Below are 23973 nucleotides of genomic sequence, written 5' to 3' on the forward strand. Positions count from 1 at the left end.
CTGTGCGCCCCTCCTCTCCGTGCTCCCCTCCTCTCCGTGCTCCCCTCCTCTCCATGCCCCCCTCCTCTCCGTGCTCCCCCTGCTGTCCATGCTTCTAGGGCTGGATGTGGGAACAGGGTGGCGCCAGGGATCCCACTGGTGCACTCACAGTTGTACTCACCTTTAGGTGTGTGTGTTGACCTGGGTTAGTGTGCGGGCACATGTCCCCTGGCTCTTGGTTGAGCGGGGCTCAGACTCCTTGGGAAATGGCTGCTCCTGGGACTGGGTCAGAAAAGCACAAGATGAGCCTGGGGTGTCAGGTCAACCAACAAGTGAGAGGACAGGGCATGCTGAAGGGGCACAGAAGCCAACCTGGAGGACCTGCCAGTGGTGAGGAGAAAGTGCCGGAACCAGGCCATGATGTGGGCCATTGGGCATAGACTCTAAAATGATGAAAATGGTGATTTCATGTTATGTGTCTTTGGCCACAATCCAAAAAATGGCACAAACTGAGCCACCAAAACCACAATAGCTAAAATTGAACAATTTGAGCATCAAACTAAATAATGTAGCATTGGATTATAACCCAAATTGTAAAATAAGTGTACATGAATCCACAGGGACGCTTGAGTCAGTAAGTGGAGAGAAGGCCCACGCCTTCCTTACGAAGAATTCAAAATAACATGCAGATCCGCCCCCTCTAGGAGGGGGGACTTGGTGCCCATCACTCTGAGGGTGGGCTAGCCTCAGGGCGGGGGGCCTTCCAGAGAGCAGCAGGGAAAGGGAGGGGAAAGCCGCAGCATGGAAAGGACCGCCTGCGCCAAGTGGTGAAGGGGTCAGCATGTGGACAGCATGTCATCCCCTGACATAACACTTCTAGGTATGGACCCCAAAAATTGAAGGCATGGGCTCAAACAGATATTTGCACGCTCACATTCAGAGTGGCATTATTCACAATTAGTCCAAAGATGGAATCGGCTCAAGCGTGGGGTATCCATCAACTGATGACCAGATTAAAATTATATAGTATACACATACGTTTAGTTTACTAAGCTGTTGAAAGCAAATGCCATAAAATGTGTTAGCTTTAACTGTTGGACATTATTAGCTCACAGTTCTACTGTTTTGAAGCCATGAAAATGTCCACATGAAGGCATCATCAGGACAGTCCCTTTCTCCGGAGCACGACTGCGGTAATCCTGGGCTCCTCTGTCTCATGGGACGGGGCGTGGCCGCGTCTGCGGGTCTCTCCTTCTCTTCCGGGTTTCGTTGCTTGCAGCTTCTTGCTTCAGTGGCTCTCTCTCTCTCTCTCTCTCTCCCTCTCTCTCTCTCTCTCTGAACTTCTTTCTCTCATAAAATCCAGTAATGAGGTTAAGACCCGTCCAGAGTGAGGTGGGCCACACCTTCACTCGAACTCTTACTCACAGAAGATGCTGCGTACAGTGGATCCACAGCCACCGGAATGGACTGGCTGAAAGGACGTACCTTTCTGGGGAAGCTTCAGGCCACCACGACGTACAACGGACCATCAGTGACCCGTGAAAGGGCGGGAAGTCCTGATACCTGTGTCGGCATGGATGAACCCCAAGGACACCGTGTTGAGTGAAATAAGCTAGAGACGAAAGGACAGATTTGTAGACCTTGAAATAAGCAGAATTTGCAAATTCATAGAGAGGAAAGGTAGAAGCCGTCCAAATGTGCCCATCAGCAGAGCGGACAGACAAAACGTGGCATGTACCTCAAGGGACTGGTAGCCTTAAAGGGTGCAGGTTGGCTGACGCATCTCCACATGAGAACCGAGAAGACCTCGTGCTGAGTGAAGTAATGCAGACCCAAAGGGACAGGTATGGTCTGATTCCGTTTATATGAAATAGTTCCAGTATGCAAACTCAGAGAGACAGGAAGTAGAGCCCAGGCTGCCAAGGGTGACAGCAGGGGGATGGGTGGAGGAGCCCCGCGATGGGGTTCGCGTTGTGGTGAGTCCCACTGGAGGTTGGCCTGGGAGGGTTGAAATGGGAAAGTGTCTGTGCTTCCACAATTTAAAAAGAGGGACACTAAAGAGACAATGACAGCAAATGCAAAACGCGATTCTGGACTGGATCTAATCATGGAGGAGAAAAGGCCCAAAAGACATTACTGAGACATGGAAAAATTGAAATATAGACCATAAGCCTTTTTTTTTTTAAAACATGGCCAGGCACCGGTAACCAAACTCAGGTCTCTGGCATGCCAGGTGAGAACTCTGCCACTGAGCCACTGGGGCTCACCTAGACCATAAGCTTTTTACCAATGTAAAATTTCTTGACCTTGATAATTGTACTACAAGTCACTTATCTAAGTGAATATCCTTGTTCTTAGGACATGTACATGTGGTATTACCTGTTCAAGTTTAGAAAAATATAAATAGCTAGCCAGATGGATGGATAGATAAATTGACAGAAAGAATGATACAGCGAATGAGGCAAAATGTTAAAGTTGGTGGATGCCTGGGGCAGGGAGAAGTATGTTCAGGTCTCTGTATGGGTTTTGTAATGTTTTTGCAAACCATCCCATAAGTTTGAAATTATTTCACAATGAAAAGTTGCAGGGGTGGGGGGAAGACACACAGTGGGGGAGAGAGAGTCTGCAGTTTAAGTTCAAGCAAGTCACTAACTGCCGCTTAACCGAGTGTCCAGGTTAATCTCGTGACAGGCTCCGTCAGTGCTGGTGAGCTCTTCCTGGGACCTGCCAAGAAGAAGGCAGACTTGTCTTGTTCTCGCTAAGATGGTGCTAAGACGGTCCCTCCGTGGGGGGAGTTCTGCAGGACAGCCGGCCAGGTCCCGAAAGACAAGGAGGGTTGCGGGGACAGCCACCGCCGAGAGGACGAGCGTGGGGACGAGGACTGAACACAGCATGGGTGCTGCAGGGTCCTGGGGCAGGAAGAGGTCTCCGGGAGACCGCGGAAGCCGGCGGTTTAACCTGAATCTGGTCCAGGGCTCTGGTCCTGCTCTCCCATCACGTTCAGTGTCAGCACTACAAGCTGAGCGACGAGCATACAGAAATTCGCTGCAACTATCTTGGCAACTTTTCCATAAATCTAAAATTTGCTCAAAATAGTGAAGAGATGTAAAATGCCATGAGTATCTAGTCGAGATTTCCTCCTTGGCACAGTCTCAAGATGATGCATAGAGGAATTGGGTGATTGCCCGATAATCTGGACAGACAGTCCAGATTGTCTGCTCCTGGTACCCTCTGAGGTATACCCGAAACGGACTGGCTTTTACAGTGGGAATGTTTTAACTTACGACCTTATGGTTCTAAAGCTGTGAAAATGTCTAAATCAAGACATCCAGAGGCGATGCTTTCTCCCCAGAGCCCGCCCCCTGGTGATCCTGTGGTCCGTGCCGCGCGTCTGGGCCCGTGGTGGCGTCCCCGGGCCCTCTCTCCTGGGCTCTGTCGCTCCAGCTCCTGGCTTCAGTGGCTCCCTCTCTGAGCTTCCGTGTGTCCCTCTCTCTGGCCTTTCTCTGAGCTTCTCTGGGGCTTTTCTCTGTCTTTTATTCTCTTATGAAGGGCTCCAGGAAGAGGAGAAAGACCCACCTGGTCAGGCCTCAGCTGAGATAACCCAACCAGAAGGTCCCACCCGCAGGTCCATGCCCACCAGGACGGGTCCTCTGGAGCTGCAGGCCGCCATCCGGGACAAGAAGCCAGTAGAGGGACTTCAGGTTTTGTGCAGACCGTCTGATCAAGTTGTTGTGGAAGGGGGCCTGAGCCAGCTGCCATGTGAAGAGCGTGTGGTGCCCACCCCAACAGCGGACAAAGACGAAGTGGAGTCTGAGATGGGGCATTGCAGGGCCGGCACAGGGAGATGTGGTGAGGCAACAGGGCAAGGTTGGCGGGACTGCTGCCCCCACTGCGCGCTGGAAAGGTCCCAGGCCAGAGGGAGGAGGAGACATGAAGAGCCAAAGTACATTATGCCAAGTTCCCCCGACATTTCCTCTGATCCGCCCAGTTCCCAGCCCAGGAAATACCGTCATTGAACCTGTAAAGGTTCTTATGGAACATGGGTCATAAGTAAGGATCAGCTCGACGTCATCCTTACTGTGCTTTCTGCTCCTCATGGGGCCCTGTCGGTCGTTTAGTGTCCGGAGATCACGGTGTTGGGTTCTGACGTTTGTCCTGTTGTACCTGCACAGTTTCACAGAATACTTTGGAACAGACTAAGGTATCAAAGGAAAATGAATGATCACATTTGCTGTTACAGTTATGTTTTGAGTTTCTACTTGTTTTGCTAATTTGCTTGAAGAACGCAGAGAAGATTATGTTCGAGTTGCTTTTTAATTTTGGAAGTGGGTGTAGTAAAAAGGAAATATTTGAGGCTTATTTTATCTGGTGATTTCCTTGTTTGTTGGCACCACATTCAAGGAGGCATACACAACTCTTAGAGAAGATAGAAATTTAAGTAATATGCAATTGCAAATTGCTGGACCCTCACTACATTGAAATTGTTCTTTAATCTGCTAACTGCTCAGAGGTTGCTTGCAGCCACAAATAAAACCTACATGAGAATCTGTTTTTTGGCCTGCTACAGTTTGCATTTTGTTTAGTTTGCTTTTAACTCTAGGAGGTTATGTGCCTGTGGCTGTCACTGTCCTTTACGCAGTCCCTTCCCAGCATCAGCAGCCTGGAGAGGAGCATCTTTCTTTTGGAATTTTATATTCCCATTAGCGCGACTGACAGCCCCAGGAGTGTGGTTAGCTCTCCAGTCCAGCCATTCCATTCTTCCTCACTTATTTCCCAGACACTGCCTGCTGGTGGGTCCTCACCATGCCACGCTGCCGTGAAGGGCACGGGGCCATTTCGGCAGTGGGCGTGTGACACCCATGCACACCTGAGCCAGGATGTCAGGGTGCTGACAAGGGGGAGCTAAGTACTAACATCCTCGATTCCTAGGAAGTAATTGGTGGTTTTTTTTTATTTTGTTTTGTTGAGATTTCGGGGGAGAGGGTGGTTTCTGCTGGGTTTTGTGGCCAATAGGTAAACATATAAAGGCTTCATTTTTTTGTATCTATTTTTTATTTCTTTTTAACTTTTTATTGTGAAATATGACATATACAAAAAGCAATACATTTCCAAGTACATTTTAACAAGTAGTTATAGATGAGATTTTAAAGTCTGGTACGGGTTACAGTTCACGATTCTTTCTTCCAGCTGCTCCGAGACACTGGAGACCGACAGGAATAGCAGTGTAATGACTCGGCAGTCCCTCTCCTCTGTTACATCTTGCCTTCTCTGCTGTGCTCCTTCTCTGTAAACAACATATTTACATAAAGCAATGCATTTCAAAGCACATCGCAACAATTAGTTGTAGAACAGATTTCAGAGTTTGGTATGGGTTACAATTCCATAATTTTAGATTTTTATTTCTAGTTGCTCTAAGGTACAGGAGACTGAAAGAAATGTAATATTCAGCACTCATACTCATTGTTAAACCCGACCTTCTCTTTATAACTCCATCACCTAGGTCTTTCTCCCAATCTTTAGGTGTTTGGGCTATGTGCAGTCTAACTTTTTCATGTTGGAAGGGTCTGTCAATAATAGGGGTAGGGAGATGGAACTAGCTGATGTTCTGGACAGGCTGGGCCCTCTGGGTTTCAGTACTTATCTGCACCAGGGACCCATCTGGAGTTTGTAGGTTTCTGGAAAGTTACTCTAGTGCCTGGAACCCCTGTGGAATCATATAAATTTCCCTAGGTGTTCTTAGGATTGGCTGGAATGGTCCTGGATGGGGGTTGGCAGGTTATGATAGGTAGCAAGGTCTACCTGAAGTTTGCATACGAGTAGCAACCTCCAGAGTAGCCTCTTGACCCTATTTGAACCCTCTCTGCCTCTAATAGTTTTTTAATTATACTTCTTTTCCCCCTTTTGGTCAGGATGGAATTGATCCCATGGTGCCAGGTCTGGATTCATCCCTGGGAGTTATTTCCCCTGTCACCAGGGAGATTTTCACCCCTGGATGTCATGTCCCACGTAGGGGAGAGGGCAGTGATTTCACTTGCAGAGTTGGGCTTAGAGAGACTGAGGCCACGTCTGAGCAACAACAGAGGTCCTCCAGAAGTAACTCTTAGGCAGGCCTACAGGTAAAGGCTTCATTTTTATTTGGATGTTTTGACTGGAGAAGCCTTTGGTTTGAATATTAGTTATTTTGCAAATTTGTCAACTGTAGATATATTAAAATGGTAAAAAAAAAATGGTATGCTGTAAGAAAAATTCCCAAGATTTACATGTTCATATTTAGGCTGCTGAAACGGAAAGAAACAGTGTAAGAAACTAATATTTGTGTCCTGAAACCTGCTTGTAAACCCCCAATCTTATTTTACATTAATAGTAAAGCATTTTAATGGTGAAAAAAAAAGGAGAAAAAGATAGATCTTTTCCGGGGTACACTCAGCTTCAAGCCTTCCCAGAGGGCAAGGGTTCTAAAGAATGAAAACTCAACTGCCTTCCAGCACCAGCAGGCTTCAGACCCGGGATGTGTTTTCTGTCTCTCCCTCTTATTTCAAACATCACAAAATCAGATTTAGCCACAAAGGCGACGGTTCAGCTAGGTCTCAGGTCAGCACAGCTCAGGCTCCGACGCCTTCTGCCCTCTCACCATAGGAGGTGGGCCAGGCTCCTCACACCGCACTGAGAGCCCCCAGTCACCCAGGGAAACCCGCGTGTGCCGCGGCCTGCCCTGCTCGTGGAGACCGGGCTCCCACATACCCAGTGGATTTAGACACAAGACTGGCAGATAACCGGTAAATCCCTCACTTGAACCCAAGGAGTCTTCTCAGGGAGCGCCGTACACTTGAAAAACAGAGAAATGCCTGTACCCCAAGGTGAGGGGACAGTGGAAGTGACCTCTCCCCTTCCCCTACCCTTGACCGGGTAGGCTGAGGACTTACTCCAGGACTGAAGCATATTTTCCAGGTTTCAGCACTGCACGCTCCCCCAGGTGGATGTGCCGGCTGACCTTTCAGGAGTGAAACTTCTCACGTTCTCCTGAGTGAACGCGGCATTATCTTCCCACCATCAACTCGAAAACTAAGTCTGGGAAGATTGTGGTATAAACCTAAAATTTAGGTAGGCCTGTTATTATGTGGGGAAAACTAGGAGGGCCCAAGGGCCTCACCGCAGGCCACTTCTCTTCTGCTCCATGGATATGGCCCCCAGGCAAACCCCTTCCATATCACGGGGACCAGACCACGACACCCTGGGGCTGGGCCTCAGTCCCCAGCAGCCCCTGGCCCTTGTCACCACATGCCCGCCTCCCCCAGCTGCCCCCAGCTCAGCCCCTGTGATCCTGGGGACACGCGGGGCCTCCTCCCGGGCTGAGTCTGTGACTCTAGTGACCTGCCATCTCTGCCCCACTTGGCCACTCCAAAATGCCAGGACGGGGCCCCCCGCCCCCCACTATGGGGCAGGAAGCTGTGATTAAACGGAGACTGCCCAGGATCACTAAAGCAGCCTTAACTTCACACCCCAGATACCTGGCTGCTCACACGTCATTTTAATCATAGTAATATTTTCTGTGACTTAGCCAAAACCATGTAGTCAACATTTTACAAAAATGCATCTTTATTGTGTTCCAGTGTTCTTGATTATACTTAGTCATATAAACTTAAGTCTTTGTGTTAAATATAAATTAAACAAACACAAAACACTATGAACTAAGTCGGCAAAACTGCTAGAAAATCCCTCCAAGCCATGACTTTTTATTGTAAGTGTACTGTCAGATGATGCAATTCTGTGAACACTGTTAACTGCAGCCAAATAGAAGCGCTTAAGCAGGCAACACAGGGTAGGGTAAAGGGACAGGAAGAGCGCGGTGGGGCAGGGGGCCGCTCCTTAACCACACAGTAGTGAGGTGGGCCAGCCACAGGGCTCGAGGCGTCACTTCTGCAAGGCCTCGTCTTCGTGTGAAAAGCCCAGGGGCCTCGTCTCCAGGCAGCCCAGGGAGCACGACCAGGAGACCGACAAGTCCAGTGACTGCCGGAACACAGGGCCCTAACAGGAGGGAGACACCCCTCGGCTCCCAAAGCCCCACTCCAAAGCAAGATGCTGCGAAAATGCCCGAGGACTGGGGCATGACCTGTTTCACAATGTGGCAAAGTGCACACAACGCCCACCCAGCCAGCCCAGTGAATCCTGCCGATCTCAGCGGGCGCCGCTCACCACCTCACTGCTGCTAGAGGCCCACTCCGGGATCGGCCCCAACTTGCTTCCTTTAAACTTTGAAATTTAAAGCTGTGAGTGGCCCAGAATGCGAGTTTTCCTCCCGGTCTTATCTCAGGGTAGACGCACAGAGGCAGAGTGGACCGCTGCCCTCCGAAGGGCTGAGCGCAACACAGGCCCGCCCGCCACGGGGAAACGGCGCCACCCACCAGTCCCGCAACTGGGGCGGGCGCTCCCGGCGGGGTCAGCTCCGGGCCTCGGCGGCTGTGGGGCTCCGCACTGTGGACATGAGATGTGACTTGTAGGTCTTGCTCAGGCCGGTCATCCAGAACTTGAGCAGCTTGACGTTGTCCTCCTCGGAAGCGCCCAGGATGCTCAGAAGCTTCTGGGTGTCCTCTCTGGGACGACTGTCCACCTTGGTGAACTTAAAGAGCACCTTCACTTTGCTGCAGGAAACCAGAAAGAGGGCGGAAGCCCTGCACGCTGAGCGGGGCCCACCTCAGAGAGGCCGCCCGCTCACACCTGCAGCGCAGGACCCTCGCCGACGGCCACTTCTGACCCTGGTAGGCGGCTGGGGCAGCAAAACAGAGGAAAAGAGAAAAGCTTTCCTCAAGTTCACGGGGGACTGGCTGCTCTGAAGCACCCCACCATCTGAAGTGAAGATGGGGGTGAGGACAAAGCTAAGCAGAACGACAGGAAATTGCTAAGAACAGAGGCAGAAGGAAATACAGTGCCCTGCCTAAAGAAAGGGGCACAGGTCACCTAGCCTTCCGAGGGTAAGGGACTCACGCGGCACGTGAGCATGGCACCCACCCCGAGGTGGGTGCCCTGGCCAACCCCCCAGGCAGCCCCTGTGCCGGCCTGGAAAGCTGGTCTCCGCGGGGCGTGGTGTGGGTTCCAGGCAGGCTTACTTCATCCACTCCTCCTTGAGGCACACAAGACACTGGTCCACCACGTCCACGGACAGGTTCTGGTTGCTCAGGGCCGCCTCGATCTTATTCAGGATGGTGGGGCCGACTGGAAGTGAGGGCAGAGCAGGTGGTCAGGCTCGGCACTACTCCTGCCACTAGGCCACTGCACACAGAGGGACCCACCTCGGTCTGCAGCCACTGGGCTCCCGCTGGTCACCACGAACTCGTACTTGCTGAGCGACTGGTTGTCTTCAAAGCCAGCAGAATGGGGGCTGGAGCGTGTGGCCGGGTGGGCCTCCACGACGACAGCAAACTCTGGCAAGGCAAAAGTACAACTCCTCCAGGCCCCTCGCCTCCTCCAGGGCCCTCGCCCCCTCCAGGCCCCTCGCCTCCTCCAGGCCCCTCGCCTCCTCCAGGCCCCTCGCCTCCTCCAGGGCCCACGCCCGTGCCCTCAGACAGCTCCTCGCCTCCTCCAGGCCCCTCGCCCCCTCCAGGCCCCTCGCCCCCTCCAGGCCCCTCGCCCCCTCCAGGCCCCTCGCCTCCTCCAGGCCCCTCACCTGTGCCCTCAGACAGCCCCTCGCCCCCTCCAGGCCCCTCGCCTCCTCCAGGCCCCTCGCCCCCTCCAGGCCCCACGCCTCCTCCAGGCCCCTCGCCTCCTCCAGGGCCCACGCCCGTGCCCTCAGACAGCTCCTCGCCCCCTCCAGGCCCCTCGCCCCCTCCAGGCCCCTCGCCCCCTCCAGGCCCCTCGCCCCCTCCAGGCCCCTCGCCTCCTCCAGGCCCCTCGCCCCCTCCAGGCCCCTCGCCCCCTCCAGGCCCCTCACCTGTGCCCTCAGACAGCCCCTCGCCCCCTCCAGGCCCCTCGCCCGTGCCCTCAGACAGCCCCTCTACCCAGCCCCTCCAGGTGCTCACATCAGCTGGGAAAACCACTGCCAGCTGGAGGCTCCCAGGATGCCTGCTTTAAAGCCTTTGGTAGTTGGTGATTAAAGCTGAGGGCTGGTTTTTGTTCCAGTTAAACTAACACTAATTAGAATTATTACTAAACACTTTGCATAATGGATTCCGTTAACACTGCATGGCCCAGTGAGGGCAGCCGTTTTGTAGACAGGGAACTGGCTGAGAGAACTTAGGTAACTTGCCCAAGGCCACAAGCCCAGAGGGGATACAGAGCCCCTCTTCACTGTTTCCCAGGGCCTTGGGGCCGAGCGTGGGGCTGATGGAGCGGCTGCTGAGACTGCTGGGCACCACACTGGCCACGCACACATGGACGGGGTTCCCAGCAGCCCATGAGCACAGTGACGCCCCCAAAGATGTGCCAGCGAGGGCTGCCGGGCAGCATCCCAGTTCCCTGGGGAGGGGCAGCAGCTCAGCACGGACCAAGCCTGACTGCTAACCAGCCCCAAGGACGGAGAGCAGGCAGGCGGAAACAAGACAGGCACTGAAGAGGACGGCGGGTGAAAGGAGAGTGATGTCCCGCTGACCACAGCCAGTCCCTGATGCTCCTGCGCAGCACCAACCCATCAGGAAGGGCGGGCAGGAGTCGCGGGCCGCAGGCCCCCCCCGACCCCGGGACCATGCCCCGCTGCCCACTGGAACCACACAGCAGGCCACCCTCACGCCTGGCCTTCCCGCTCGACCCCCAGCCATTCTAAAGAACAGAGGCCCAAAGCCATCCGGCAGTTGCTGAGAAGACTAGTCCTAAGTGCAGACCCCCAGCCTCCCAGCCCAGAGACAGGAATTCACAGCCAAGACCTAACCCATGGCCAAGCCTCGCTGTCATGGGCTCGCCCATGGGTCGAGAAAGGAAGGGGGGGCCGCAGCCCGGCAGCACGCACCTGAGGACAGCACGTGGGGGGGGATCTGCACGTGGGGGCCGAGGCCCAGGAAGTTGCAGCGGTACGCCTCCTCATACTGTCCACTGTAAGGGGTGATGCGCACACAGCCCACAGGCAGCATGGTCTGGGGGGGCACAAGGCTCAGAAGTGATGACAGCCGTGCACCTGCCACCTGCCTCCCTCACCCAGAACCCCGCGGCCTCCTCCTCAGAGCGCCCTGACCAGCCCACCCCACAGGTACCGCCCACAAGGGCCCAACCCTGTATGTGACCAGTCGCACACGCGCTGGTGCCACCCCTTGCTGTGCAGCGCTGAGAGTGAACAGGGTCCCTCAGCTTCACAGCTGCCTGTCTCATCCCCATCCCACTAGGAGCCTTTAAAACCCTGCCACACTTGTTTCTGAGGCCCCCCATGCCGGGCACGTGGCAGGTACGCACACACTATGACCAAATGCGGCTTGGAGCCAGTTGCGGCCAAGGCTCCCTCAACCCCTCTGGGTAGGACGGCCTGCCACACCCGTGTCCCAATGCCAGCAATAGACAAGGTCTGTGCAGAGAAACCTGGGATAGCCTGGCCAGCTTCTGCAGCTGGAAACCACTTCTGTGGCCTTCGGTGGGATGTGGGGATTGAGCAGGTAGACAGGTGGCTAACGACAAATCTCTTGGGATTTTCCACTGGAAATAAAACCACCCACGGCCACCATTTTCAAGAGGGGAGGAAAGCCAAGTCTGGCCTGAAGCTCCGGCATGGGAGACTATCTGTGCTTCCTATGGCCACACCCGGGGTCAGGCGTCCTAGGCCCCTAAACTGAGTTCGCCCTGCTGCCCACGCAGGAGAAGCAGGTGTGGTTACCTGAAGAACCTGGAAGGCTGACTGGACGAGGTCGACGTCCCGACTCTTCCAGATGACCTGGTTCCCCATGAGGACGTGCCAGGCCAGCATGCGGAAAGACGGGGTCCCCAGCACCTGCAAACACAGGGGCAGAAGTCCGTCCCCTCGGCCCTCCCTCTAAGGAAGACCCTGCCACACGGTGACGGGGAGATGGGCAGGAAGCTGCTCACCTTCTCAGAGAGCCATGGGGATGTGCCCAAGCTCAGAGGCTGTGGGGACAGTCCCAGGAGGTGCACCTGAAAGCCTGACTCCAAAACTGCTGCACACTTTAAGGTACTTTTCCCAATTTTACCTTTAAAAATTTGCAGGCTACAGCAAGCACGCTAACTTTCTGTAGCATTCCCCTTCTCTGTAAACGCACACACCATGCTGAACGCCTGAGAATAGGCTGTGGACACCGAGACCCCAGCCCCTGCCAGCACAGGACTGGCTCCCAAGGGTCAGGTCTAACAGTGCCCTTCAGGGTTCTCGGATGCAGGAGCCGCCAGGGGCTGTGGTACTTGGAGCTGTCACAGCTTCAGTCTCCACTAATCCCATTAAGCTCCACCTTTTATTAACTTCCTCGACACTGACATTTTGAGTCCAGCTTGTTGTCCTCTGGCTCATAAGAAGTCAAAATATGGTTGCTGTTTATTTAAAAAGAGGCTCCCACATGACATATGCCCAAACACCACGAGCTGCCAAGTGCTCCCATCTCTAGGAGAATAAGGGTCCTTCCAGTCTGGACAACACCATGATTCTGGCCAAATATAGGATTTAGAGCATCACCATGAGCATCTACTCCATTTTCCAAAACAGAAGTAACTATCTCCTGATAAAAGTCATGCTTGTTGTAAAAGTAAGTAAATAAAATATTATAGAAAGGGGAAAACTGCCCTCATAATCCAGCAGTCTCCCCCGACCCACTGGCACTTCATGTGCACATGGGCAGAGGGAAGCAACAGCACTGCTGTCCTCTCACTTGCTGGTCACATGCCAGGAACGTTCTGTGCGCTGAGGGCCATGGGGTGCCCCACCACACGCACACATGGTCACCTGGGGGTGGACGGCCGGAGGTTCCAGCTTTTTTATAAGAACCCAATCACTTTCAATCTGCCACAAGTCTAAGCTGCGTGCAAATCAGTCACAGAGCTGGTCAAGCCTTTAGAGGGTTCTAGAATGGTGAGATCAGCAAGGACCACCAGAAGCCAACCACCTGGCCCTCCTCTGAGGGGGCCACCCACCTCGTCACCCAAAGGGCACCCACCCCAAAGGCTCTCGGCTGCTCCGAACCAACTACTGCCTGCCAGGTTTAGAAAACAACGTGCCCAAGACCACAGCGGTCAGACAGGGCAGAGCCAGAATGCAGGAACGGGTCCTCTCCCTGGATACCCACCTGTCTCATGTGCCGAAGGGACTTGAAGACTGACAGCTTTCGGGGCTGCCAGTTCACACAGCCCGAGTGTAAGGAAGAGTCTGTCGGGCGTTTGGTCAGCGCCCGTCCTTCTGCACCCTCCACCATGGCAGGGGTTTTCTCCTCCTCTTCAGCCTCAGAGTTGTCCCAACTTTCTGACTCCTCTTCCAAGTCTGCAAGACAGAGGACAAACACAGTTACAGAACACGCTGCTCCTCACAGCCCCTCCCTCCTTGGAGGCAATGGTCTCGGGCCACAGTCAGGCCATGGCATATAGGGGATAAAGGCACCAGCTGGCATAGGCTGCTCGCTGCCTCAGGAGCCGTGGCACGGGGATGGGGATCAGCCCCATGTTGATGGAGCCAGGGCTTCACGATGCCCTTGAGAAGCACTTCACCGAAAGACTGCCAACGGGCCAATACTGATGGGAGAATGTCAAGCCAACAGTGGAAAGAACAGCACCTATTTCTGGACACAAATGCTATTAGGCATTCTTCCAGGGGATTTGCTACATTGCTTCACTTAATCCTCTCAACAGTTGCGATTTACAGATAAAGAAAGATTGGTAATTTCAATTAATCTTCCTGGCACAACCCTTTCAGGGTCACCAATGAGATGGCTGGGGCCAAAGATAAGGGGCCATGTGCACGCAGCTCTCGATGGTAGAGACGAGCTTGGAACCCAGGACCACCTGACTGTAAAGCACCAGCCCCAAAGCCCTGATGCACACCATCATCGTGACCAAAACATGGCCAAAGACATGAGAAGACACTCCTGCATTTCTTTCCTCCTTTTCTCCAGCAAACTCTCCTTTCCTAAAAGCTCTACTATACATGACTTTGTGTGTGCAAATAAATCTCACCTAGAGACTACCCGTACCATTTTCCCTGGTCTACAGATCTGCTGTCAACACAATGACAGATGGTCCTAGGGCCAACCAATTTGTGTGATATGACAGTTGATGGCAAGGCTTTGTGTCTTCCGAGCATATTTGCAATTGGAACTCTATTCCACTTTGTCCCCACTCGGGAAAGCTTGTTTGAATGCAAACATACACAAGTCACTTGCCTACAGGGATAATTTTGCAGTAGCTCCAACTTATTAAAAAGGTAAGTCATTTGCAAACTGTAGCATGTAGGTACTTCTAGCAACAAATTACGTGCATCATGCATCTCAGGTCTGGTTTATCCAACTCCATGACTGACATGCAGAGATCTGGTCACCAAAGGTCATCCACCCTGATGGAAAGCACGGCCCAGTCCAGACCGAAGCTTCTTGGGCTGGTGCCATCCCAGGACCCCCAGAAAGTTACTAAATACGCCTGGCCCTCCGGGATCCCCAGGTAACAGCAAGATTTGAAGCCTGGGTGCAAGCAAAGCATGACACTTCATTTCTGAAACAGCGAAGAACAAGGGACTGTCCACAAATGCCAAGCACTTGGCTTTGCACACCAAACAGGAAGAAGGAAAGCCTCTGCTGTTCAATTCCCTCCACCACCTGGTGGTCCTGGTCACAGATTTCCTGACCTACCTGGAGAACAAAACTCTAGGAGGGAGACCCTTTCAGGAGACAGTGGGGGAAAATGAGATGCGAAGTCACAGTAAAACCCCAAGCCTCTGCAAATACTCGTTCTGGGGTTATTTGGAGCCACATCCCCTTCACTTGCTCTTTCAGCCAACACGGATCAGAGCTGGGGGGCTGGGTAGAGCCAGAACCAGGCTGGACCTTGATGGCCCCGAGAGGCGAAAGGCCATGGCATAAGGCACCTCAACGCTCACCGGCCAACTTCTCCATCTGGACCAGGGTGTCCTCAGTCGGTGCACCCTCCAGGAGCTTCTCAGTCAGCCGGCTGCCACACGCCTTCAGAAGCCTGGGGAACACAGCACCAAAAAGAGATACTCTGCAGCTCAGCAAGCTCCTTGGTCTGCCAGTTTGCAGAAAATAAGGAGATAAAGGACCATGTGGAATAACATCATGAGGAGACACCCAAATCCAGAGGGCAGGAAACTCTACAAGACACATGGCCCAAGTCCTTCAACACAAGGCATGGAAAAAAGAAGGGAACGAGGGGAGAGGAACTATCAGACTGAGAGAGACACGAGGGATAGCACAAGCAAAGCAAAGAGCTGATGCTTTGATCCCAATTCAAAAATATGTCTTCAAAATATGGAATTTTAGGTTATGTATATGTTACTAGAATAAAATTACTATAAAATACCATACGCTATAAACACAGTGAACTCCAGCATGAACTGTGGACTACAGTTAAAGACATAATTACAACAGTTTTATGGTTTCATCAATGGGACAAAGTCCCCAGTTCCGAGGGTCAGCAACTTGGACATCCACGTGTAGTGGGCTGTGCATATGGCAACTCCGTATTTTCTGCATGATTTGGTATAAACCTACAACTTCTCAAAATAAACAAAAGTAAACAAATAATGAAAAATACCTCTTCAAAGTCTCTTTAGAGACAAAACAAAAGTAAACACAGTTTGGATACTGGATGGTACTAAGGGCTACTATCAATTTTGTCAGGCAGGGTGAGGGTATTATGGTTACGTTCATGGTTGAAATGACAGAACTAGATTTGCTTTAAAACAAAACTCTAGGAGGGAGAAAGGGTGGGGGTGGGGGAGCAGCCGTTTGCTGACAGCTGCCGAACCCAGAAGGGAGGGACCCCTGTCTGCTCTACTTTGGGGGGTTAAACTTTCTCTAAAGACGGGAGGGGCTGTGTCATGAGCGGTGGGGGGATGGACATCTCTCTCTTAGTTCACAGGTCCTCAGGGGCTGTATTCCTCCAAGAAGCCTCGCCCACAGCAGGACCAGATTTACTCAGTCCCTGGACTTCAAGCTGAGGCTGTGAAGCAATGAGAATCAGGTGGAGCAAGTATACTGAAGCCTCAGGAGGAGCTCCACGGTGTGCGGTCAGATGAGGTAGTGGTGATTTTCGAATTTTCAGACTCACACGCCTCCCCTGCAAAGGGGGCCACCAGCCCCTCTTGGCATGGCTGGACTCAGTGGCGGGACCGACTCCCAACAGACGGGAGGTGGTGGGAGGGAGGAGGTGACTTCTGAGGTGCGGTCAGGAGCCTGCAGACTAATCATGCACTCCAGGGGAAGGCAGCGCCCATGTCCACCTGGCGAGGAACCTGCACCTGGAGCCAGAAGCGGCTGCCAGCTGTCCCGGGACCCGCCCCAGGAGCTGCCCCTGCCCTCCCACCCCCAAATGGCTGCTGTCTCCGCTGAACAAAACCTCGTGAGACCCGAAGCCAGAACCACCCAGCTGAGCCAAGGTCCTGACCCACAGACACAGTGAAATCAACCTTTGCTGCTGTTTTTAAAAGGTGGGAAGGAATCACTGGTCTAGGTATGAAACATTTTTAAGATACGCTGGGAAGTGCCTGAATAAGTTTCCCATGTACTAGGGAGAAATAGCCTCAAGAAAACGAAGGCCCGCCCCAGCTCAGTGCTGACCAGAGAGGGACAGACCCTGGAGCCTGCGCCCCAGCACAGGGGCCAATGAAGGACCAGCCAGATGACTGTGTCACTCCGCTTTTACGGAACCACATCTGTGTCATAATCCAGTCAACCAGCCATGGCTGCTCTTGTCTTTCCTGCTGCCAAAAGTGCGGGACTCCCCTTACCAAGCAAAGGAGGTGTGCAGGCAGGCCCACAGGTTGTTGTCGCTCGTCAGCGAGGTCAGCGAGCGGGCCGCGTTGCCGTTGCGCTGGTGCAGGAAGGGCGTGAAGGCTGTGTTCATCCTCTGGGCGCGCTGCGGGCACCCGAACTGCTCGGCCTCGAACACCTGGAAGGCAGGGCGGGGCCCCTCAACACGGCCCCACAGGCAGCCAGCCTCCCAGGCTCCCAGTTCGGAAGAGCCAGCGGTGGGAACCCCACTGCTGATGGCCATCCCCCTCTGCCCTCCTGCTGCAGGTGGCAGAAATGGCCGCCAGAGCAACGGTTCCAGAGCAGAGCTTTGCTGCCCCAGCCAGACTCAAAGGACAGGACCCGGGTAAGGTGTCTTCCAGACCTTTCCTTCTAACCGACCCCCTGGGCCCCTACTCAGAGGGCCTGCTAGAGGAAGTTGCAGGGACTTCTCCACGATTTCCAGCCCCACTGCCAGGCTCCCAGGCTGCTTGTAGAGGGCAGGCGGCGAGTCTGGAAAAGGCTCAGCCCTCTCGACTGTCTCTGGCAGGACAAAGGAGTGGCTCTCCACGTGCCTAACAGGGAGCACAGGAAGCAGGCTCCCTGCTTTCTGCTGTGGACACCCACACACGAGCAGCATGCCTCGGGCTGTTGTCACCAGGGCACCGCCTGGCCCTCCTGACGGGTGTAGCGCCAAAGCTGGGGGCCTAAAGTGGACGGCGGGTCTGTGGACAGTCATGTGAGACGAGTTTTCGAGCAAGCAACGACGGAGAAACCGGGGGAGCCCAGGGGTCCGGCTGCCCTCTGCAGTGAAGCCACCCAGAGGACCAGGGGCCAGGATAGTAGCGGAAGCAGACAGCGGCTGACGAGGCAGCCTCGCGCCCCCAACACCCAGCTCTGGAGCCGAGAGCAGACGGCCAAGAGGGGAGGACGCCCATGCTCCCAGCCCCATGCCAGCGCAGACACGGGCTCTGCTCACGCACTCTCCCACACTCTCCCCGCACGCGCTCCCAGCGTCACCTTCAGAGCCTTGCCCTGGAGCTCGTCAATGATGGCCCGGATCTTCCCCAGCAGGAAGGGCCAGGAATTGATGAGGTATATGCGGTCCATCATGATGGCGATGATGCTGTACCAGCGCTGGAAGCCCCGGGCCAGGCTGTCTTTGATGAAGAAGGTGTGGCTGAACACAAAGCCGTACTGTTCGTCCCCAAAGAAGATGGGGCCCTCGCGGCCTGGGCAGACCTAGAGGAGCAGCAGCGCCTTAGGGAGCAGGCCTGTCCTCCCGTCAGCTGCACAAAGCCCGAGTTTCCCTTCCGCACCGAGGAGCCCTCGCTAATGGTAAGGAAGGACGGGGGAGGGCACAAAGACTCGCATCCACCTGCTCCCGCAATCCGCCTTTCTGAGGACCTATCATCTGTCGTCAGGGAACACAAAGACCTGGAAAGTAGCTGGTGATTTCTCCCAAACCTGAGTCATAAGGAATTCCAATACAAATGCTACGTGCATCTCGGACCCACACTTGTCAGCCTCGCTCACTGGGACACAGTGAAGCAGCAAAGCAGTCAGAAGCATACTGCAGAGCCTGCACGATAAACTCCAAACCCATCGAGAGAGGTGACGTCCGTCCTCCCATACAACACACCTACGTCTAACGGACATGACCACGTGCCTCCGATCAGGGGGTATCTCACTGCTGAAGGCAGTCACAGCAGCAAAATCCGGGAAAACCAACAGCAGGGAGCCAAATCTGTCTGGGCAAGTGAATGCAAGATAGGACATTCTCGTAAATAAATTATGAACTCTTTATGGCAGACAGACAGACAGGCCTTGAACTGAGCCACAGCAGCCATGCAGGCAGGCCCTGCAGGCAACACGATGGCACTGAGACCTGTGCCAGTGAGAGACACAACGAGGAAGCTGCCGCGTGACACAGTGCAACACACTCTGGAAATGCTTCGTTCCAGGCCTGGCAGCTACAGTGAGAAACCACCCAGAAGACAAGTGAGCCGACGGCGACTCGTCCCTTCAGGGCTCCAGAGAAATGGAGCGTTCCGTGCACCGCGTGCTGCCCTAGCCGGAGGCTGGCTTCCTGGGTAACCCTACACTAACCGTGTCCTGGCACCCTGGGCGTGGAGGCCACATGCGATGCCCACAGCCCCCCAGGTACTCACCTCACAGCTCAGGCTGCGCACGCAGGCCTGGCGGACGATGCTGAAGAGCTGGGGGTGGTTGGGATGCTGATGGCTCACGTACTTGATGGAGGTCTCTTTGTCGTGACTGATATAGCCTGGGTGCCCCGCGGCCAGCGACCGGCAGCCCTGCCCACAGTGGGAAGAGAGAACTGTGAGCAGGGAGCAGTCGGCAAACCACACAGCCTCACGCAGACCAGCATTCAGAAGGTGCCACCCGAGTCAGCAGGAAAGCAGCCAGCTGACCCGGGTGCCAAGGGGCCCGTCTGCCCCACGCCACTCTGGCATCTCCCACTGACACTGCCGCAGCCTTGACCACACAGGCCCTCCTGGGACGCGCAGACAACACTTCCCGAGAGAGCGGATGTCCCACAGGCCCGAGACACTTGCCTCGCACATGTCCGACTTCTTGGGCCCTGGGCTGCTGGACTCGGTGCTGGCCCCCTCGGCAGGGCTGGGTGGGCGGGCCCGGCTGCTCATCTGAATTCCGCCCTCCTCCTCCTCGGCCTGGCCGCCCTGGGCAGGGCCGCCTCCGCCGGCCCCCTGGGGAAGCGGTGCGTGCAGGACCTCCGTGCAGAAGAGAGTGCGGGGCCCGTGCAGCTCACAGAAGTGGCAGAGCGCAACGATGGCGTTCATGGTGCCCAGGGGAGTGGCAGGGGGCTGTGGAGGGAGGGCGGGCACCGTCAGGGGAGGGAGCACTACCCAGGGGGAGGGTCGGGAGGGGGCCAGAGCACACGTATAAGCGCCTCCCCACGCCCTGGCACACAGGCTCCCGAGGGGGAACAAGCTATTGAAAACCCTAGGAGCCTCGAGTCCAGCTTGTGTACCAGCTGGGACTCACCAAGCACCAGCTCTGTCCAGACCTGTGGTGAAGGCAGACAGACAGACGGAGCCACAAGCAGAGGGAGGAGGGCAGCAGTCCCCAAACGCTCGCCCATTGGCCCTTCAGTCCATTCGAGCAGAGCACGAGGAGATAGAAAAGAGAACACCCGTCTCCAGGATGAGATGGAGAAGCTACGGGGGGCCCCTGGGAGCACCCCAAATAAAACACTCTGGGTCCTAGAGGAGCTCGGCTATTCACCGAGTCTCTGCACGCCAACGTGGACCAGGGGAGGTCTCAGGCGCTGCCCTCATACAGCTACCCTTTGAGGAGGGAGCACAGGCAAGACTGCGCATGCCACGTTGGGGGGAGGGCACAACCCAAAGAAAGGTGGGCATGGGGCAGCCCTGGAAAGCACAGCTGAGGAAGGACTCCCTCAGCAGGCACCTTGAACAAGTGCTGAAGGAAAGAGGAAGCCATGGGGTGGTGGGGGCGGGGTTCTGGGAGAAGAAGGGTGCAGGCGGAGGTGGGAGTGTTTCTGGGGGAATGAGCGTGTCAGGAAAGGGGTAGGAGATAGGCGCACAAGGCTACGAGGAGCGGCTCTCTTACGGATCCTTCTAGGCCACAGAAAAGACCCTGAATTGAGACGGGGAAGCTTTGGTAGGCTCTGAGGAGAGATGGGGTGAGACTGGAATCATATTTTGGAAGCAGCATTCTGGCCACTGTGCAGAGAACAGACTGCAAGGGACCGGGTGGAGCAGAGAAACCAGGTGCAGTATCCATGCCTCACCGAGTGACCCAGGCTGGTGGACCGGGCCAGGTCGGGGCTGATGGGGGGAGACAGCCAGGTCGGGGCTGCACTCCCACGGCGGAGCTGCAGAATCTGGGGAGGGGCAGGGCATGGAGCCTGCAGAGGGCAACAGGGGCATCGGAACCAGGGGAGCTGGGGGACCGGAGGAGGTGCAGGCTTGGAGGAAGAGGGCAAGGGTTAAATGAGTGATGTCTGTTAAGTACCCAAATGGGGGGTGGCAAGGGCAGGGGATGTGAGGCCAAGATCACCAAGAGGAGCCCTGGACCCCCAACACCTAAAGGAGATGGCGGTAGAGCCAGCCAAGGTGACAGACAAGGAGCAGGCAGCAAGGTGAAGGGAACTGCCAGCCCAGAGCCCAGAACGCCGTAAGGAGTGGGGAGGCAAAATGGGGTCACCAGGGTGGAAAAGCGTCAGGGGGACAGGGCCAGAGAGAATTGTTCAGCCATGCGAAGGTATAAGGTTCTGATCCATGCTACAACATACAGGAACCCTGATGATACCACACTGAAATTATCCAGACACAAAGGATACACAATGTATAGTCTCATTTACATGAAATACCTAGAATAAGCAAATTACAGAGACAGAAAGTAGTCAGACATTACCAGAGGCTGGGGGTACAGGAGGTAGGAACAGGGAGTTACTGCCTGGTGAGTGCAGTTTCTGGGGAGGTGGAATGGAAAAGTCTGGGTGACGGATGGTGGTGATGGCGATACATCCTTACAAGCGTAATTAACCCCACTGAACGGTATGCTTGGAAATGGTCAAAACGGGAAAGGCTGAGTTGTAAAAAGGTGAAAGAAAAAAGGCCACTGTCAAAGCACAGAGGAGGTGACCAGTGGTGGGACAAGAACCTGGGAGGAAGGGCTAACAGGCGCAGGGCAAACTAGGAAAAGGAAACATGAGGGAAGAGAAGTAAACTTCATTCTAGCAGGTCATTCACATGAAAGCAGCCCTTGGCAGTTCTCACCCTGCATGCAGAGTGTCGACGCTAACCTCTGCCTTCAGCAGAACCGCACATCCACCGTCCCACTAGTTCCTCAGTGCCACTTCCAAACGAGCTGGCTCGGCCACAGCAATCACATGTCGGCTCTAAGACCTGACATTTTCTAGGCACGGAGGGAAAATTCAACTAGAACCCCAGAAAGGAAGATGTGGGGATCCCCATGGTTCTGAATGGGTTGGCAGGCCTCTCCCCTTCTCGGGAGGAGCTGACAGCTGATACTGCTTCACTAAGGTTCCAGCTGCAGTCTTACACCTCTAAAGCAGCATCTGAGAAAGCATCTGTCACCTTTCTTAAAAATATTAAAGTCTACATCCTTCATGCTTTCTGTGAAGAAGCAGCGGCACGAGGCCAGTTCAACCTTCTGCTCAGCGGCCTGGAGTTTCCCTCTTCTCTCCCCAAATGCCTGAACAAATCCCAGCCAACAGGAGAGAGCCACAGGTGCTGAGCTATTTCCCAGGATCCAAAATGAACACAGCTCTTAATTTAAATTTTTTTAATAAGAAGTATGTCAGTCTGACCAGTGTTTTGACTTCCGGGCAGCCCCTGGGAGGCAGAGCAGAGCAGGAGATAAACTGGGACTGGAGTCACACTGACTTACCTGGGTTGGAGAGAAGTTCAGCCCTTATAAGCTGGGTGAAACCAAACACATGACTCAACCTCTCTGAGTACCACCCTCAAGCCGAGGAAACTGAGGCTGCCCCCAACCACTCGGGGTGACGAGGGCAGGTGCACCTGCATTCTGGGCAACCAGCTCTCAACTCTTCACTCGTTTTGCATTCCATGGGCCTCAGATCCTCATCAAAGCCAGTAAGCTTCATGGAACCCAAAGAGGAGGCAGCAGTCTCCCTGCCCGACCACCTCTCCTACTGCCCAGCGGCAGATCCCCGTCCACACACACCCTCTAAGCACAGGGACCAGACGGTGGCAACCAACCCTTCCGCTACCTGGTTCCATCCCAACGCAACTACTCGGGGCTTACTCCTCGGGCCACAGAGGCGTGAAGATGACATGGAACACGGGCACTCTGCAAATAAATGAGATGTCCCGACGGTCCCCTGCCAGTAGAAGTATCAGGATTCCCCATGGCCTTCAGAATCAGGGGTCCTGATTAAGTGAGGGGCGGGAGTCCAGCAAGCCCCAGGTGAGAACGTTCCACGGGGAACTTCCAGCTCAGCCCATCCACGGGGGCTCTGCCATCGGATCTGTCTACACAGTTCTGACATCAGACACGGTCCCGTGCCACTACCCTAGGTGACTCAAGCACACCAATCACACGCTCCTGCCTCCACGCCAGCGTGCCGTGGCCCTCTCTGCTGTGCCGTGGCCCCTCCTGCCAGCCTCTGCACACCCCAGGTGGTGCCAGATGTCCAAGAGTCAGGCAGCCAGCCCGCTCCCCACTCTGCCCCCGGTGGCTGCCGGCGACCACGCGGGGCCTCCACCCACAGCGAGCCAAGCCCGGACCAAGGTTCCTTCCCGGTGGTCAGGGCCTCTGACACCCCCACCGAAACCGAGGAGCCCCCTCTAGGCCAGCCCGCACTAGGGTCCACGCTGTCCCCCAAGGCAGGCCAAGGCGAAGACCGGGTGGGGACAGCCACGGAGTCGCCACCGCCGGAGCCACGCCGGCCCTCCGGGGGCTCACGGGCCCCCTCCCGCCACCCGAGGCGGGTCCTTCTGCTCTGGCCCCTGAACACCCCCACTTCAGGCCAGCAGGAAGCCCAGTTATGCCCCCTCAGCTCGTTCCCGAAACTTCCGGCTTCCCGTGGCGGGCCCCCGCCCTCCCCTCCCTCCCGGACCCGCCGCCCTCAGCCCTCAGCCCTCAGCCCCGGCGGCCCCGCACCCCGTTCCCCGCCTCGGCCCCAGGCTTCCCCCGGACCCCGGCGGCAGCCAGGGCAGCCCGGCCGGACTACCTGAGGCGCGCGGGCCGGAGCTGCATCCAGGGGGGCCGGGCCCGCAGGGCAGCGGCGACTGCGCGGTGGCCGCCGTCAGAGGACGGCCCTCCGGACGCCCCCAGGCCCCCGCCTCGGCGCCCCACCCACCCGGAGGCGGCCGGCCCGCTACCACTCGCCGAGCCCCCAGGGGGAACGTGCAGGGAGCCGGAGCGCCCCGCGGCCTCGAGGCGAGCCCGACCGCACCACAACCCCCCACCCCGCGCAGAGAACGCCCGGGCTCCGCCAGCCGAAGTCCGCCAGGTCCCCCGAGGAGCTGCCCGACCCCTCTGTTCGCCGCCCGGCTCCCCCACCCCGCAGCGCAGAATGGTTTGCGCCGCGCCGCCGGCGAAACCATGAGAAGATCGGCGGGGA

At 55.4% G+C, this 23973-nt stretch overlaps 1 protein-coding gene across 6 annotated transcripts; it reads right to left on the bottom strand.

The window, feature by feature from the left end:
- Positions 1 to 5006: 5006 nt before the first annotated feature.
- Positions 5007 to 23705, bottom strand: FLCN (folliculin). 6 transcript variants are annotated; one of them, XM_077163355.1, is made up of 15 exons: positions 23581 to 23705; positions 22618 to 22697; positions 21638 to 21776; positions 19427 to 19696; positions 19019 to 19165; positions 17868 to 18089; positions 16847 to 17007; positions 14978 to 15069; positions 13182 to 13372; positions 11768 to 11881; positions 10916 to 11039; positions 9267 to 9398; positions 9084 to 9189; positions 8382 to 8618; positions 5007 to 5263 (listed from the first exon to the last, which is right to left on the bottom strand). In XM_077163355.1, exons 4-14 carry the CDS (start codon positions 19670 to 19672, stop codon positions 8417 to 8419), a joined length of 1737 nt encoding a protein of 578 aa, XP_077019470.1. In that variant the 5' UTR covers positions 19673 to 19696; positions 21638 to 21776; positions 22618 to 22697; positions 23581 to 23705; the 3' UTR covers positions 5007 to 5263; positions 8382 to 8416. The 6 variants fall into 6 exon arrangements, with proteins under 6 accessions (XP_077019470.1, XP_077019469.1, XP_077019466.1 ...); XM_077163354.1 differs by lacking the exon at positions 22618 to 22697; XM_077163351.1 differs by having other exon boundaries at positions 21638 to 22697.
- Positions 23706 to 23973: the final 268 nt, after the last annotated feature.

This window comes from Tamandua tetradactyla, chromosome 6, assembly GCF_023851605.1.
Source record: "Tamandua tetradactyla isolate mTamTet1 chromosome 6, mTamTet1.pri, whole genome shotgun sequence".
Taxonomy (NCBI): domain Eukaryota; kingdom Metazoa; phylum Chordata; class Mammalia; order Pilosa; family Myrmecophagidae; genus Tamandua; species Tamandua tetradactyla.